The sequence below is a fragment of the Sinocyclocheilus grahami genome, unplaced genomic scaffold (assembly GCF_001515645.1).
Source record: "Sinocyclocheilus grahami isolate Dianchi unplaced genomic scaffold, SAMN03320097.WGS_v1.1 scaffold73.1, whole genome shotgun sequence".
NCBI lineage: Eukaryota > Metazoa > Chordata > Actinopteri > Cypriniformes > Cyprinidae > Sinocyclocheilus > Sinocyclocheilus grahami.
In genome coordinates, this window is record NW_015505252.1 from 892,355 (window position 1) to 909,343 (window position 16,989).

The 16,989-nt window shown below is 36.0% G+C and overlaps 3 protein-coding genes across 4 annotated transcripts in view; 1 reads left to right on the plus strand and 2 right to left on the minus strand.

Annotated features, from left to right (window-relative positions):
• LOC107585652 (ribosome biogenesis protein NSA2 homolog) overlaps positions 1-1,853 on the plus strand; it is a 3,333-nt gene extending 1,480 nt beyond the window's left edge. Inside the window, exons 3-5 of the mRNA XM_016272763.1 lie at positions 952-1,131; positions 1,301-1,493; positions 1,579-1,853. Coding sequence (XP_016128249.1) covers positions 952-1,131; positions 1,301-1,493; positions 1,579-1,646 — 441 coding nt within the window. The 3' untranslated portion in view covers positions 1,647-1,853. The remainder of the gene's footprint in view (positions 1-951; positions 1,132-1,300; positions 1,494-1,578) is intronic.
• LOC107585651 (torsin-1A-like) lies at positions 1,709-7,853 on the minus strand. Of its 2 annotated transcripts, XM_016272762.1 has the most exons (6): positions 7,514-7,853; positions 6,067-6,332; positions 5,787-5,962; positions 3,589-3,716; positions 3,175-3,418; positions 1,709-3,129 (listed from the first exon to the last, which is right to left on the minus strand). In XM_016272762.1, coding segments are annotated over exons 1-6 (1,014 nt in total). In that variant the 5' UTR covers positions 7,713-7,853; the 3' UTR covers positions 1,709-3,128. The 2 variants fall into 2 exon arrangements, with proteins under 2 accessions (XP_016128248.1, XP_016128247.1); XM_016272761.1 differs by having other exon boundaries at positions 1,709-3,418.
• Positions 7,854-12,288: 4,435 nt separating this feature from the next.
• LOC107585653 (torsin-1A-like) lies at positions 12,289-16,860 on the minus strand. The gene is made up of 5 exons (XM_016272765.1): positions 16,678-16,860; positions 13,821-14,086; positions 13,510-13,685; positions 13,307-13,434; positions 12,289-12,844 (listed from the first exon to the last, which is right to left on the minus strand). Exons 1-5 carry the CDS (start codon positions 16,784-16,786, stop codon positions 12,600-12,602), a joined length of 924 nt encoding a protein of 307 aa, XP_016128251.1. The 5' UTR covers positions 16,787-16,860; the 3' UTR covers positions 12,289-12,599.
• Between the last annotated feature and the right edge of the window lie 129 nt (positions 16,861-16,989).

Sequence of the window (16,989 nt, forward strand, 5' to 3'; positions counted from 1 at the left end):
TTTTTTTTTTGTTACTCAGGCAGTGCGCTGCATGAGACAAAAAAAGTAATCTAGCCAAAACCACCGCATAGCCACTCAACATGCATCTACTGTACATGCATGTTGATTTTATCAGACGATGTCGCGATTATAAATGAGAGTGACTCCTGGTTAACATGTATAAATGGGTTGTGTTTCGTCACTATTTAGAGTGGAACTTTTCTACAATATTCACTCATCATGACAGTAAAATAGGGCATTCTAAGTCAATCTACTGCAGTAGCCTATTTCCTCTCTCAATCAGTAGAAAATGCATGGGAAATTTTTTTTTAAATACCGTCATATACTGTGAAACCGGTATAATTTTGAAAAATACAGTGATATAAGTTTTTTACCCGCCCAGCACTAAACCTTACTTACCCCACACTTTAGGATTGTATTAGTAACGATTTCTGAGAGATCATGTGACACTGAAGACTGGCGTAATGATGCTGAAAATTCAGCTGCACATCACAGGAATAAATTACGGACTAACATAAATTCACATAGAAAACAGTTCTTTCTTTTTTTACTGTAACTTTGATCAAATAAATTCAGCCTTGGTGAGCAGAAGAGACTTCTTTCATTAACATAAAAACATTTTTATTCCAATCTTTTTCCGTTAGTGTAAAATGTTGGTTGTTGTAGCCAAGCAAAAAAACTTCACATTTGGAGCGAATATATGAAACTATTAAGAAAAAGCTAGAAGGTTTTATTAATATTTTGATGTTTAAACATAAAATTTGACCAATCCAGTCAGTTATCAATGGATTCAATCAAGTCCCAGCCTTCCCTTTTGTCTTTTTCTCATGAATTATCCTGACTCGTTTGGTAGGGGACACATTGCAGAAGTCAAACTGTTGCAAATACCAATGTAACGTTGCCTTTTTTGGTCCATGCTAAAAATGAGGTTTGTTTTATGTGTTTCTTTAGGGAAAGTGGGAGGTTCCTCTACCGAAGGTCCGAGCCCAGGGTGAAACCGAGGTTCTGAAGGTCATCCGCACAGGAAAGAGACAGAAAAAGGCCTGGAAGAGGATGGTGACCAAAGTCTGCTTCGTAGGAGACGGATTCACACGCAAACCGCCCAAATATGAGCGCTTCATCAGACCTATGGTAAAACACCACACATGCACTCTCAGGTTGAGCAAAATAGATCAAATAAAAATAATACCTCGAGTGAGTTGTGACAATAGAAAGCCCAAGAAGTGCATTAATATTATTGTACTTTTTTTTTTTATTTAAAAAATATATTTTTATTAGTTGTGATTTTTAATGTCTACAGGGTCTGAGGTTTAAGAAGGCACATGTCACTCATCCTGAACTGAAGGCCACGTTCTGTTTGCCCATCCTGGGAGTAAAGAAGAACCCCTCCTCCTCCCTCTACACCACTCTAGGGGTCATCACCAAGGGAACGGTCATCGAGGTCAACGTCAGTGAGCTCGGATTGGTCACGCAGGGCGGGAAGGTCATCTGGGGTGAGTGTCTGATTGGCTCTTCACTTTCTGTCAATGCAGTCCTTGTGTTTCGCAGGATAAAAACAGATATGATCTTGTGTTTCAGGTAAATACGCCCAAGTGACGAATAACCCAGAAAACGATGGTTGCATTAATGCTGTGTTGCTTGTATAATGGAAACCTGATATAGAACTGTGCCTCCAAATGCAGTCGGGAACAACGCTTATGTGGAATACTGTTGTCATCGGAAACACCGTGAAAAAAGATGATTTAAAGACAGTTGATGGAGTTTTGTCTACACATCTGGACCCAAAGCTCACAAGAACATGTGGATCAGAAATCAGAAGTGCTGTTTATTTTCAAATAAAATGTTACACTGTTTCTCTTGGGTTTATTATTTTTCATGAATGGTTCTGTTTTAGTAGAGCAGCTGCAATACTGCTGTACTGTGATGGCGTCACAGCAATATCACTGTATTTACACAGTGTCCTGGAACACTTCGCACCTATCATTTAGATAATTCAGATGCCATAAAAAGTCATCATTTACAGAGTCATTATTTTAAGTGAGATTTAAAATAGGCATCAAATGTCTGTTACATTGTTTACTATTCGGCATGTGATAAATATGGCACTAAATGGAAAGTACAAATCTAGCAAATTATGATTTTTGTAATTACACATTGTGAAAATGATCAAATTGGGCATGGTTCAATTAATTAGGCACATTCGTGTGCACATTGTTTTTGGTAAATCTGCAAATATCAGGGAATTAAAAAATGGTGATTTCTAGACATCTGAAGTCGTAAAGACATTTTTATATTCTGTTCATTTCTAGGATTGGTATCTGACAGACATCTGTCTCAGCAATGTCTAATTTTAAAACTCCTGATCCAGTGAATCATGGACCACTGGGAAACTCAATGAAAAAGATATAGAAATTAACATGTCAATGTGAACATGAATAGAATTCTTAAGAGCGAGTCTGTTTACATCATACAGCTTTATCAAAATCAATACGCAGATCCAGTATTTTGCCATTTTATCTTGGTGCAACTGAAAAATAAAAGTTTCATGAATGTCTCAAATATGAAATTGTTTAAATCAAGTTTTTTTCTATTAAGATAAACAGGCACTTTGATTTACTCAACAAAACCTTCAATCAGAATCAGTGGCACATATCGACGACACGAATATGAATCCTGACAAATTGGAAACAGAAATTATCTTTAGGTTTCAAGTCATCTTCCGGATCTTCATCCTCAACTTGGAAAAAAAAAAAAGGCAGAAATGAATGTATCTGGGATATTTCAAGATAAAGGCTAATTAACTTTTTCCCCATCATAATTAATACAGATCATTATAAAATCGCTGACAGCCAGTGTTTTTACGAGCTCCACAATGTGCAAAGTCATTTAATTAAAAAGCTTCCTCTGAAACTTCATCATCTTGAACAGAAACACCCTTGAGAGCAAGGACTTCAGCAGCCGAGCCGACATGAATAAAACAGTCTCCATTATTGTATAAAACACCTGTGATTTAGTAAAAACATCCCCTGCTTTATAGTCTTTAGAGAGCGTGACTTCGTATAATTCAGTCTGAGGAGCAATTCCTTCTATTGCAGAAGAAGCTATGTGGAAAAAAAGCACACAGAAGATAACCAGTTTGCTGTCTTTGAGTCTTTGTTTTTTTCCCCTCTCGATCAAACATAGAAGTCCAGTCTGGCGGGAATGACCTTGCAGCCCTGCATGGAGAAGACACGCTCCTCTTTAGGGAAGTAGTTCAGGTCGCGGGCCATGGCTTCAACCACTTCTTTATCTGGGGCGCGACCCTTGGAGACCATCTCAGCCAAACCGCACTGAATGACGTGCTTGTACTCCAGAGGAAGAAATGGCACGAAGAAATCCACCAGGTTCATATCGATTAAGCTAGTGTGCCAGAAACCACCTGCAGAAAGAAAGAAGAATGATAATGCAAATGTAATTAATTAAACAATGCACTTGAAAGTGTAAATAAACTACAGTGAAACTAATGAACGAGATAATGCATAACGATCCATTGTCGTGAAGATTTTCTGCTTCATATATAAGCAAATGGGAAAGAGAAATGAGACGTACTGTTTTTGTTGTTGAAGACGGACAGTGACAGTGCTGTCTCGAGATCCTTCAGCTGGATCTCCTTTCGTTCTCTACCATCCCTCCAGAAATTCAGAGCCACCTCAACGATCTTCTCACCTCCAGAGTTGCTATAAGATCAAAAACAAGTAAGTTACAGAGGCTGTTGGGATATATATGCCACCTTTGCTTTTCAACTATTGAACATGGAGCTGCATAGAGATCCCATATCTCTGGGAGTGATCCATATAGGGCCTTAAAAATGAAGACTCCAAAAGAAAAGTTTCTTAATGAATATAAAGTCAATATATATAGATCAGCGGTCAAATTCAACGTTTTGGACATGGAGCTGCTTTGGGATCCCCATATCTCTGGTATTGAACCATTTAGAGACTTCAGTGGTTCCCCTGTCATTATATTAGGGGGGCGGGGCGGGGGCGGCCCCGCGGCCCCCCAAGGGTTAAAGTTAATTTTATATTCTCTATAGCACCAGATCACAACAGAAGTCATTTAAAGTTACCTTTCCTATAGAACATGTCTATACCTTGTTCCTTTATTAAACAAACTAAATAGCCTTATGTTATTTATCTTATTTACACGACAGCATGTCATTTACATGGTCGCGCTCTCTGGATCGCGCACATAGACTGTGATCACGCACAGCGGAGTTCTGCCCCGATGCGCAAACACAAGTGAGCACACTCCCAGAGTAGTATTTGTAAATATTAAGCCACAAAACGACTATTTAAATTTGAATTCTGCATGTCTCTGTGTTAATGAATGGCGCAGACGCGCGGTTTTGTTTACTACTCGTACTGAAGCGCGCGTGACGATTCCGGTGATATTAACGTCTGCAGTCTCACTAAATGAAGACATAAATACATGAACAACATCTCCGGAACTGCTCTGAGAGTCACTTCGTGAGCATTTGATCGTTTCATTTCAGTAAAACTATCCTCATATCATACACACACAGAAATGTAAAGGTATTCACGGCAACCCGTCAAAATAAAAGTTTGGTTTAACTTGAAGACATTGCGGCAGAAATATATTAGCCTACTATTGTTCAGTAGAATGTACGTAATAGGCTACTACTACTACTACTAAAATGATTAAAACCTTATTTTTAAGGAATAATCATACAATATTTCAATTGTAATATTAAATCCCCTTTATTTTCCAAAAAGTTTAATTTTCATTAATTAAAAGATAAATTAAATGAAAGTTTTATGCCTTAAAAATGTTAATACACAACACAGAATTTCTGAGGGGGAAAAAAAATCATAAGGCTATTGTAAGAATAAATTAAACTTGTTTTTATGCTTTCAAATAATTAGACATGCTAAAACACAGAATTTGGTAACAAAACATTAGGTTGGAAAAAATAAAACATTTTTGGGCCCTAAACATGTAATTTTTGTTAAACGTTTTATAAATTGATGTTAAACTGTTTAAGTTTCGTGATTTTAATTAATTAGACATGCTTTTTGATTAATAAAATTTATTGTTCAGTAGAATGTACGTAATAGGCTACTACTACTACTAAAATGATTAAAACCTTATTTTTTAAGGAATAATCATACAATATTTCAATTGTAATATTAAATCCCCTTTATTTTCCAAAAAGTTTAATTTTCATTAATTAAAAGATAAATTAAATGAATGTTTTATGCCTTAAAAATGTTAATACACAACACAGAATTTCTGAGGGGGAAAAAAAATCATAAGGCTATTGTAAGAATAAATTAAACTTGTTTTTATGCTTTCAAATAATTAGACATGCTAAAACACAGAATTTGGTAACAAAACATTAGGTTGGAAAAAATAAAACATTTTTGGGCCCTAAACATGTAATTTTTGTTAAACGTTTTATAAATTGATGTTAAACTGTTTAAGTTTCGTGATTTTAATTAATTAGACATGCTTTTTGATTAATAAAATTTAATTTAACCATTAAAAAGGAGTCCAGAAAAATTGAAACGGAAAAAAGGATATTTTGGCTTTCATCACTATTCATGTTTGTCTTTCTTCAGGAACGATAGTAACAAAATCAAACATTTTAACTGGAGAAGTTTCTGAAATTTGATTGATTTGAGATTTTTCTGGTCTGTACCACTCAGCCTGACAGCAGCTCACATCAAGCACACTAAACAATGACGACTAGTGACCAACTGCATTAACAGAACTCTGACGACTCTGACCTGAGGAAGATGAAGATGGCCTTTCTGTACGACACTCCGTTCAGGTTGTCGTAGAAGTCCAGGTAAGGTTTAATACTGTCGATCAGCCCGGGATGCATTTTATCCATTTCATCAAAGATGAACATCGAACGTGGACAGATAGAAACATTCCCTCGTATCCACTCCTGTAATTGGGTCTAAACACAGATATGACTATAAAATATTCTATTTAATCACCATACAGGATGCTTTGTGTTGGTGCAGTGAAATAAAATGTCATTTCCATGTTTTTTTGCATTACCTTGTACTTGTTAATGTGAGCCTCGTGAGGAAAGTGTGCTGTCGCTGTAAACAGATGAACAAAGTTGCTCATCATCCCTTTCTGGTAAATATTTTCCGCTATAATCTGGCTCACAAAGTTCTTCCCGGTCCCGGTCCAGCCGTGGAGGGACAGAACCAGCGGTTTCTTTGGGTTTTCGTTGTTCATGAAGCCTGTGACGGCTTTCAGGATGACCTGAGCCGCGACATGCTGCCCGTACAGCTTCGTCCTGAGGTCATTATTCAGTCCTGCGGACGAGAGGACAGGTTTACAGCAAACAAATGAGTTACACGTACACCTGCATTTAAAATTAATAAATCATATATTGGACAACAAAACATGTTTAATTGTTTACAATGCGGTTATTATAGTTAACAGAAAGTTTAAAAAAAAACATTTGAATTGCTTGAAACATTAGGTAGCCTGGACTAAAGTCAAATAATAATATTATAATACACTTTTAATACAGTAGTCAACATTTGAAGTGGGTATGTGTATATATATATATATATATGTATGTGTTTGTTTGTTTGTTTGTATGCATGTATGTGTGTGTGTATGTGTGTATATATATTTATGTGTGTGTTTGTTTGTATGTATGTGTATAGGGCCAACACTTTTTCACACCACTGTATATACACCTTGCTACATGTATTGTGTTAGGCTAACCGAGACTTGTCATTTGCACTTATATATTGTTGCTCTTTTGTTCGTTTTGACTGCTTTTATTGTCCTCATTTGTAAGTCGCTTTGGATAAAAGCGTTTGCTAAATGACTAAATAAATAAGTATATATACGCTGTATATTATATATAAATATATATATATATATATTAAAAATGTCGCTTTAAATCAAACTACTTGCAGATTTAAAACTGTTGGAACATTTTTTATTTTTTTTAATTATGCTTGCGTTATAAAACATGTTGACATATTATTAGATGAGTTATGATTTTTGTCCGATTCCTATATTATCATATAGCCTGTAATTTAAGTTATTGATTAATATTAATTACATTAAAATTAATTGCGAACAAGTACAACTCAATAAGCAGTATCAGTACAAGAATTAGCGCTGTAATACATAGCATAAATGCATTCACACCAGATATGAGGTCAAATGCATATATCAGATGATGCATGATGCATGATATAGCCTAGGCTATTAAGTGTCAGGTGCATTCAAATTATAAACACCATCAATGCAAGACGATGATTAATATTAATAAATTCTGACTGCCTGATTGTAGCCTATGGCATTTAAATGCTGGCATCGGCATGGAATTAATTAATTTTAATAAAGATAAATGTGGATTTAATTCACTGTAATATAAGGAAAATGTGGATTTATAGGACACGACCCATAAACATATTCATATGCATTCTTGCGTTCTAACACAACAAATAAAGACAAAGCAGCGCTCGCAAACCTGTTTTGTTGTATGAGATCCACTCGGGTCTGCAGCACTCCTGGAAGTAATAGAGCACGTTCTGATAACGGGCCAGGAACCCGGTGAGCGCCGCGGCCATCCCGACCGCGATGCTGGTGCTGATCGGCTCTATCGCCGCCGTGACCGACAAACTCCACAACATACAGCCAGCGAACAGCAGCCGACATGTCAACCGCATTCTGCTGTCTGACAGCGAGCAGCGAAAGCGACTCTAATCCGGTGCAGTAACTAATGATGAGCGACTTCCGTAAACCGAATCAAAAGCGTTCCGTTCAGAATCAAGCACGAGCTGCGAGAAGTTCCACGCCAAGAGACGCCACGAATAAGAAAAAGTCATTCAAACTAAAAGCTACAACTCTATAAATACTATATATATATATATATACACACACACATTTAAGAAAATAAAATAAATTAAATAAAAATGACAAATGCATACAACAACATTTCAAAACTAAACATTTAAATGAAAACAAAAAAATAAAGCTAAAAACAATTCAAAATATTACAAAGGTATGAGTATAATAATGATTCTAACATAACACTAAGCCACACTACACCAAAGAACAACTACATATGTGGTTATAAAAAACTGAAACAGAAGTGAAACAAGTAGTAGGAAAGAGGAGAAATAAAAAGCGATACTTATTTACTTCAAAAAGAAAATGTACTTATATACTTTAAATTTACTTATTTACTTCAAAAAGACGTTGTCTCTACACCTACACATTGTCTCTTCATTGATAAACAAAGTGAAGGAAGTAACCTTTAAAATTTGACATACCACCTAGTAAATAATTTTCTTGTTAAATTAAAAAAAATGATAGATTTGAACTGTCCTTTTTGGAATATGGTGACTGAAACTTTGTTTCATTTATTTTGGCATTTCTCTCATGTTAAAAAATGTGGGAAAGATTTGACTAGATTTATAATTGATAACATCTTTGTGCTTATAGAACACGTTTTATTTGGCTTTACTAATATCCACTTAAATAAAAGGAAAGAGTACTAGGCTACATTATAAATTAAATTTTAATTTTACAGTAAAACCAATCCTTTATGTTTGGTTCTTGAAAAAGAAATTCAAATTTATAAGATAATTATTTATTGACATAATAAGAAAGCAATTAAGACTTAGCCCCTGGCTGTATGTGTATTTTGTACACAAATTTAGTATTTTATATATATATTGTTTGTGTTTTATGTATTTATGTGTATTATTGTAGCCTTAACTGTAATTTGATAGTTTATTGAAGTTTAATAAAATAAAAAAAGCTGTTGTGGTTTCATATAACTAAAAACCCAGGAAGGTATTTGAATTAGCCTATTTGATTAAATTATTAATTCGAGTACTTCTGAAATTAAGACTTCAGAGATATTTTAATGTGGAAGAATGTCTCTTCTCTCCCTATTTGTTCATCAAAGCTACAAAGGAAGTAGGCTAGCTACATAAAATATTATTTTTGATCTTCAAATGAAAATCTGCTCATTTTCAGTGTCTTGTAACTTCAAAACTGTTTTTTGTCTGTTAGAAAGGAGTCATTTACTAACTGTACTGTAATTGTATTCTGCCTATATAGGCTATTTGATGATTCTTGTGACTTCCGTCAAAGGAATATAACACATCGATAAAAGCAATCCCAATTTGTTTTGTTCAACTAATTAAAAGTTACCCAATGTTTAGCGAGGGGAACATTATGCATTCTGCTTTTCTTTTAGGCAGCATTGATAGGGAAAAACAAGAAGAAACATATTCACAGCAGTTACAGCAAGGAATAAATTAGCTTTAAATCCTTAATAAAATCTACTAATCTAATCTAAGAAACGGCTGTCTTTTTTTTTTTTTTATGTAATAAACCAATACATTTTGGGCTTATTTAAGTTATTTTATTTTTATCACAGAAATAAATCACTCCTTTATTCTGGAAGATATTATTTTTATTACGAAAATCCTGATGTTTCATTATTTGCACTAGGGATGTAACGGTATGAAAATTTCTTATCACGATTATAGTGACCAAAATGATCACGGTTATCAGTATTACCACGGTATTGTTAAAATGTTCAAAAAGTACCGGCACATAAATCATTTCACCAAGTTTTACATTTAAAATCAACAAACAACAAATAAAATGAGTTTTTGTTTGCATAACTAAAACAATAACGTTGCGAATGATGTCCGGATTTTAAATGACAACATGACTGACAACAGTTTATCTAATAGCATGTTTTAATATCTAATGTAAATGTTCAAATAAAGCTTTGAAAAAGTTTCACAAATGGTAAACCTCACATTTCAGCTTTTAAAGGGGTCATATGACGTTACTAAAAAGAACATTATTTTGTGTATTTGGTGTAATGCAATGTGTTTTGCATTACCATATAATGTACATTATTGTTTCTCCTCTATGCCCCGCCTTTCTGAAACGTGTTGATTTTTACAAAGCTCATCGGTCTGAAAAAAGCGAGGTGTGCTGTGATTGGCCAGCTATCCAGTGCGTTGTGATTGGCCAAATACCTCAAGCGTGTGACAGAAATGTTACGCCCCTCACATACTGTGATGCCGTCTCCCAGCAGGACGAGACAAAACCAATAAAACCCATTATAAATGAGGCTTTTGTTGCATCCAGTGGAGACATAATTACTGGTTATAATGACTTATACTGTCTTTTTACGCATTGCGTATCTCGCCGTGTAAACATAAAACCACGTCTGCATTTGTGATCGGAGAAACAACAAACAAGCGCTACTCTACACTGCTCAAAACTCACGTTTGAATCGTCAGTGGCAAATTATTTAAATATAAAAAAACGTACTTGCAGTCTGTGAGTCAGAAGCGCCAGACTGTCCTTGCAAAGTTGGAACTGCCCAACTTTATAGAAACAGCCTTTGTGCCACAGACGCATTAGGCTACTGGTTCAGGAAACAGTCCTCGTCCTCCGTAAAATGCATTGCACACATCTGAATATTTGGGTTGAACTGTTCTGGAACAGTGTTGTAAATACAACTTAACCACTGATTTCTAGTCGTGTCCTCTTTTGGAAGACCAAACAAAGTAGTTTCGCTCTCACAACGAAACACACAGCGCCTTCACAACATGGCGGCAACAACAATACTACAGCGAGGATAAAAGTTACGACTTCTTTCTTTGTGTGAACATTTGGGCGGCGTTATGCAAATCTTCCCACATAGTGAGGTAGACATGTGGGGGTGTGTTAGAACGAGCCGTTTTAGGTAGGTGTGGCTGACTCTTAACTTTTATAAAGAATATCTCTTTGGATTTGAGACTTTAGTCTTTGCAACTTTACAGATCTTCTTTATGCACCAAGAGCTTGTAACACTCCAAAGAGAAAGGACAAATTGAAATCTCATCATATGACCCCTTTAAATAAAGAAAAGGGTTAAGTCAAAATTATAATTGATTAATAAATGATTATGTATGAATGTATTTTATCTGCTCCATAAATAATACTAGATACCTTATTGTTTAAATGTGTAGAATCCACATAAGCTTGTTTTTCCAAGCATGCAAATTCAGTCCATCTTTTGGCCCAGACAAAAACTGCACCCAGACTGAATGCAAATCCACTCTCTGACAGCAGGTGGCGCTTTTGGAACAGTAGAATTAGAGCTGTTTCCCGGAACCTCCGAGGACAAAACAGCATTGCGCTTAAAACACTACTTTATTAGGTATTACATGGAGCGAAGACGAAAACAAAATGCCATCAAATCTTTTCTGAAGACAGTCAGAATCTTCAGAGGTACATTCATATAATTAATTCATCCATATATTCATTTGTATAATTCCCTTAGCACTCTTTAAAACCTCCCAGCTTTTCCTCCATGTTTTCACACAAAACTAAACCACTGCTGCTGTGCGCACGTGAGACTGTTACTTAAATGAAATGTTCCCTCCTGGTGGAATGACCTGCCCAACTCAATCTGAGCAGCTGAGTCCTTAACCATCTTCAAGAATCGGCTAAAAACACATCTCTTCCAGCTTTATTTGACCCTCTAACTCTAGCACTCTCTATTCTAATTCTATTCTTAAAAAAACACTTGTCCTGTTTTAGACTTGCACTCTATTAATTTGCTGCTTGTTTTCTTTAAAAAATAAATAAAAATAAAAAAAACACTTGCTTTCTAACCTTTTTGTATTCTATCTGTTTTCTTTTCATTTATTATATAATGTAACGAATCAGTCCACTGAAGGCGAGCGTAGTGAGAACCCAAGTGCAGTTTTATTTACAGTGTGATCCAAACATCCAAACAATAATCCAAACAAGATACACAGACTTGACGAGGCATGAACAGACTTGACGAGAACAGACTTGACTAAACTCACCGACAGCGGGTTACAACATCAAATACACAACAAGGCACAATGGGAACATGATGGCTAGTTATAGCAAACAAGAGGGTCACATGACAAGAACAAACCAACATGACACATACACAAGGCAGAGATACATGAGGGCAAAGGAAGCATGACACCAACAGGGTGAAACAATTACAAAATAAAAGACATGAAAACATGAACATGAAACAAAAACAAACCCCAAAACCCCACATTACATATAATTAACTAAAGCAATAAGACCTCTAACACTAGATTGCTCTACTCTTTTTCTATTTATCTATTATATAATTTTTAAAAAAACCTTGTGTTAAGCTTAAGGTACTGCGTTAAGCTAACTGAGACTTGTTATAGCACTTGCGTATCATTGCTCTTTTGTTGATTTTGATTGCTTCCATTGTCCTCATCTGTAAGTCGCTTTGGATAAAAGCATCTGCTAAATGTAAATGTAAATGTCACTATGAAAACATTGAAAAAGATTTCAGTATTATACTGTTACTATGATGTTCATGTTAATAAAGAGACGCTACCAAGCTGCGCCTGCGGAAAGACACTGAAGTTTGCGTGTGCTTTAGTTTCTCCTGATAATTCTGGTACTTTTAATCTGCTTACGTGCTCCGCGCCCGGGACACGTAACACGTGTGTTTTGTGTTACATATTTCATTTAAATGATGACGAATGACAGATTGGAGATGCTTTTTCTGTGTCTTATATATAGAAGTGCAATTTGTTAGCAATGAGCTTGCAGCCCTGGTCCGAGAAGACGCGCTCCCCTTTAGGGAAGAAGATTAGGTCATCAGCCATTCTTTTAACCACATTGTTATCTGGGGTGTGACCCATTCTGGCCATCTCAGCCAAACCGCACTGAATGACGTGCTTGTACTCCAGAGGAAGAAACGGCACGAAGAAATCCACCAGTTTATTATCAATTAAACTAGTGTGCCAGAAACCACCTGCAGAAAGAAAGAAGTGGTAATGTGGGATTTTCAACTCACTATGCTATACTTCAGAAAACGGATATGGCTGTAAAATCTGATTGAATGAGCCACCTGACCAATGCACTAATAGTTTATACAAATAATGACCTCTGTTATGCTGCCGGTTTAATGAATATCATTACTTAAAGAAAAATGTTTAATGTGATTATTATTCATATATAATAAACGTGTATTATCATAATGCTACTGTTGGTGTTTAATTACTAATTTTACTTAATTACTCATTTTACAACACTTTTAAATGTTAAGTGATTTTATAACATGTTTAAGGCGCAAGTTGTACCCAACAACAGCTTTTAATTGTAAAATCACTACATACAGTGTTGTATGGCTTATTTCTGTATTAATTAACAATCCAACTGCTGTGAAGATTCTCTGCTCTACTAGCAGATGAGAGCAGAGAGACACTTGGCTTACTGTCTTCGTTGTTGAAGACAGACTGTGAAAGTTCTGTCTCTAGATCCTTCAGCTGGATCTCCTCTCGTTCTCTACCATCCCTCCAGAATTTCATAGTCAGCTCATTGATCATCTTACCCCCAGCATTGCTACAAAAACAAAAACAGCTGGCTTACAGAGGCTGTTTGAATGGGTCAAAAGTTTTCTGTGCCGATGACACCGACCTGAGGAAGATGAAGATGGCCTGTCTGTACGAGACTCCGTCCAGGTAGTCTGAGAAGTCCAGGTAAGGTTTTATACTGTCGATCAGCCCGGGAGGCATTTTATCCATTTCATCGAAGATGAACATTGAATGTGGACAGATGGCAACATTACTTCGTATCCACTCCTGTAACCACGTCTAAACACATGCAATCATACATTTTGTACAGATATTACAGTTAAGGGACACAAAAGATTAATATATTAAAACAAGTTGGTGCAACAAAATACACGTCTTTTCTATGTATTTGCATATACTGTATAAACTCGTCACCTTGTATGTGTCGATGTTAGCCTTGTGAGGAAAGTGTGCCGTCGCTGAAAACAGATGAACGAATCTGCTCCTCATCTTTTTTTTGTAAATATTTTCCGCTATAAGCTGGCTCGCAAAGTTCTTCCCGGTCCCGGTCCAGCCGTGGAGGGACAGAACCAACGCTTTCTTTGGGTTTTCACTCTCCATGAAGCCTGTGACGGCTTTCAGGATGACCTGAGCCGCGACATGCTGCCCGTACAGCTTTGTTTCGAAGTCATACTTCAGTCCTGTGGATGAGAGGACAGATTTATAGCAACTACATTTTGGCATGCTGTACTGATTTACAAAACATGCAACATTCCAGCAACATCCAATTGGTGAGATTGTCCAGTGCAGAGTTTAAGCCAACATTCTTTTTGGTATTTTACCATTGTGCCACACCCTAGCACTGCCTAGTAATAATAGACACAACAAACAGAACTAGAGTTATATAAATGTATAGGCCTACTGCGTATGGGTTGTTGACGTGACATGGCATTTTCACTGTCCCACAAGATAAAAATCATACATAATTAATATTGTCGTTATTTAAAAAATGCAGTAAATGGTTAAACATTTCTTTGTCCTACATGGACCTGTTGTTATAAAAGCTGCAGTGTTATTCGATTTTTTACATTTTTGAGCCAAATCTCAAAATTGTCCTGTGGGGTGACTGTCTCAAGCATGGTTCAATAAATTACAACATTTATAGCATGAAAAATGTTAATAAATACCTCCGGCATAATTGTACAAGTGTCTATTTTAGTAAATGGCAATCATTTTTTTCATCCATATATTTTTGAAAGTGTAGGAACTTAATACATTTTGTCTCTGAAAACCATGTCCTCTGGTGTGACACCATATCCTGATTTTAATTCCAGAGAAAGCTTTAATTAGTTGAAGGACCTCATTCATAGTTGTGTTACTGAAGCCCCCCTGTGAAGCCCATGACATGTGCACATGGTCAATTTTTGTCTCAGAAGAGTCTAGAAGAAACTAGAAGAGTTTCAGTAACAACATACTGATTGACTAAGGGACTGAATTTTGTTGATGAAAATTATTATTTTTTTGTTTAAAAAAACACGTTGATATTGTTTGTATATATATATATATATATAGCCTGATGAAATCGGTATAAATACGTGTTTAATACTGCTCGATGTTATAGTCACTGCCCTTGCCGTCCAGAATAAAAGAGAACATCCCAATCGAGTGAAGGGATTTGTGGAAACTGTGGTTCCTAATTATTGTGATCCAAAATTTGCCTCGCATTTCAGGATGAAAAGACAAACATTTCAGGTGAAGGATAATCCACTTCTTACCTCCGAGCCTGTGTTATGATCTATATGGCCTTAATATTTTTACTGTGAGTATTAGGCTTATCATTATTGCTGATCACTGTTGTTGTGCTATGATATTGTAATATTTACCATTATATAATCAGAGGAATATAGAAAAGTTTTTGAAAGTGTCACTTCACAATACAATAGCAAAATATATAAATATTTATACAACAGTTCGTTCTGGTTCTCAAATCTGATTGGTTGAGAACCGTGAGATATTGTACTGGTATCGCTACAGGAACGCCCTTTCACAATTTTGTATCACTCCGCTTGTTCTAGCCGGGTCTATGGTTTTTTTAATTATTCACTGAGCTAATCGTAGAGTACGTTAGTTAATATAAGAAGAAACGTCTAGCTTCGCAGTCTCTCTCTCATTTGGATGCACGTCTTGTTTCTCTCTTATAACCTCATTATTTCTCACTAATAACCGAACTGAAGCAGCACATGCCCTTGATACGAATTCTAAAAGTGACGCATGTTTAACTGTCAACTTGAGCTTTGAATCCGTGGCGGAAGGAAGTAGTTCCGCACAAAAGAGGGTTTTATTAGGCACTCCGCTGTTTCTAGTTTAATTACACACATGTTCTGTCGAACTGTTGTATAAACGCAACATCATTCTCGTACTCGAGCGATACCAGCTCTATATCAGCGGCTGTGATTGCCTCCGGCCTCGTGCCTCTGGCCTAATCACAGCCATGCTGATATAGAGCCAGTATCGCTCTTGTACGCGAGTGATATTGCTCATGTATAGTATTTTAATGTTACATTAATCAGTGTCTAGCACACCTTCCTAAGGAAAGGATAAGGACCAGAAGACATTGCAATCACTAAATGATATTTAGACAGACTTAAAGAAGAATCAGATCTATACTTGTGCTCTTACTATTTCAGTTATTTTGCCTTTAATGTAAATAAGCATGTGCAAACAATATACTTGCTCTTGTGAATTTATTTGGATGCGCTGTCTCTTTAATACCACGTGGTTTATATACATGCTGCTGCTGATTGGGCTGACATTTTTGACACACCCACCAAACAAGAGAAAACGCATCTCAAACCCTGTTGCACACCGCTTCCAGTTCCAGGAAACATGTCGTTCAAACCGGAAACCGTAGCAAAACGTTGCGCACCGGTTTGAGCTTGAACGTGCCCCTGGTTTGGCGACGTGTGACTTATAACCATAGACTGTAAAAAAACAGCTTATAACCCGTTAAATAAGTAATAAATAAATAACTGCAAGCCTAAATAATTACATAAATATTCAAAAAATAAATGTAATTATTTATTTTGATTTTAATAAACACATTAGTAAATTGATACATTTATGACTAAATTGTATGAAAATGTACAGGTATATATCCTTTATTGCAGCAGCCTATAACATTTAATAATTTTATCGTTTATATTTCCTCATTTGTTTTTAATTTTATTTACTAATGTAGCAGGTTTTCGTTTAATCAAATTGTATTCTGAAATCCACATGACCTCTCTCTTACTGTATTTATTGAAGTTGATCCACTTCTCATTACAGACTTCCTGTTCCCCACTGAATGACCAGAATGCTCCCAGAGCAACAACTAGTGCAACGCCGACCTCAATGAGCATCCTATCTGTCGTTTGACTAAATAAATCATTGATACAAAAGTGGGCTCCACTTCCTAGTCTTTCTAAAGTTAAGGTTGAACCTTGTTTTCTTCTTTTCGTTCAATGGCCGTTCACTCCTTAGGAGCATTACCGCCACCTATTGTATATCTTGCGCACATGGGTGATAAACCTGTATTGATATCAAGAACAAATCAATTGTAATG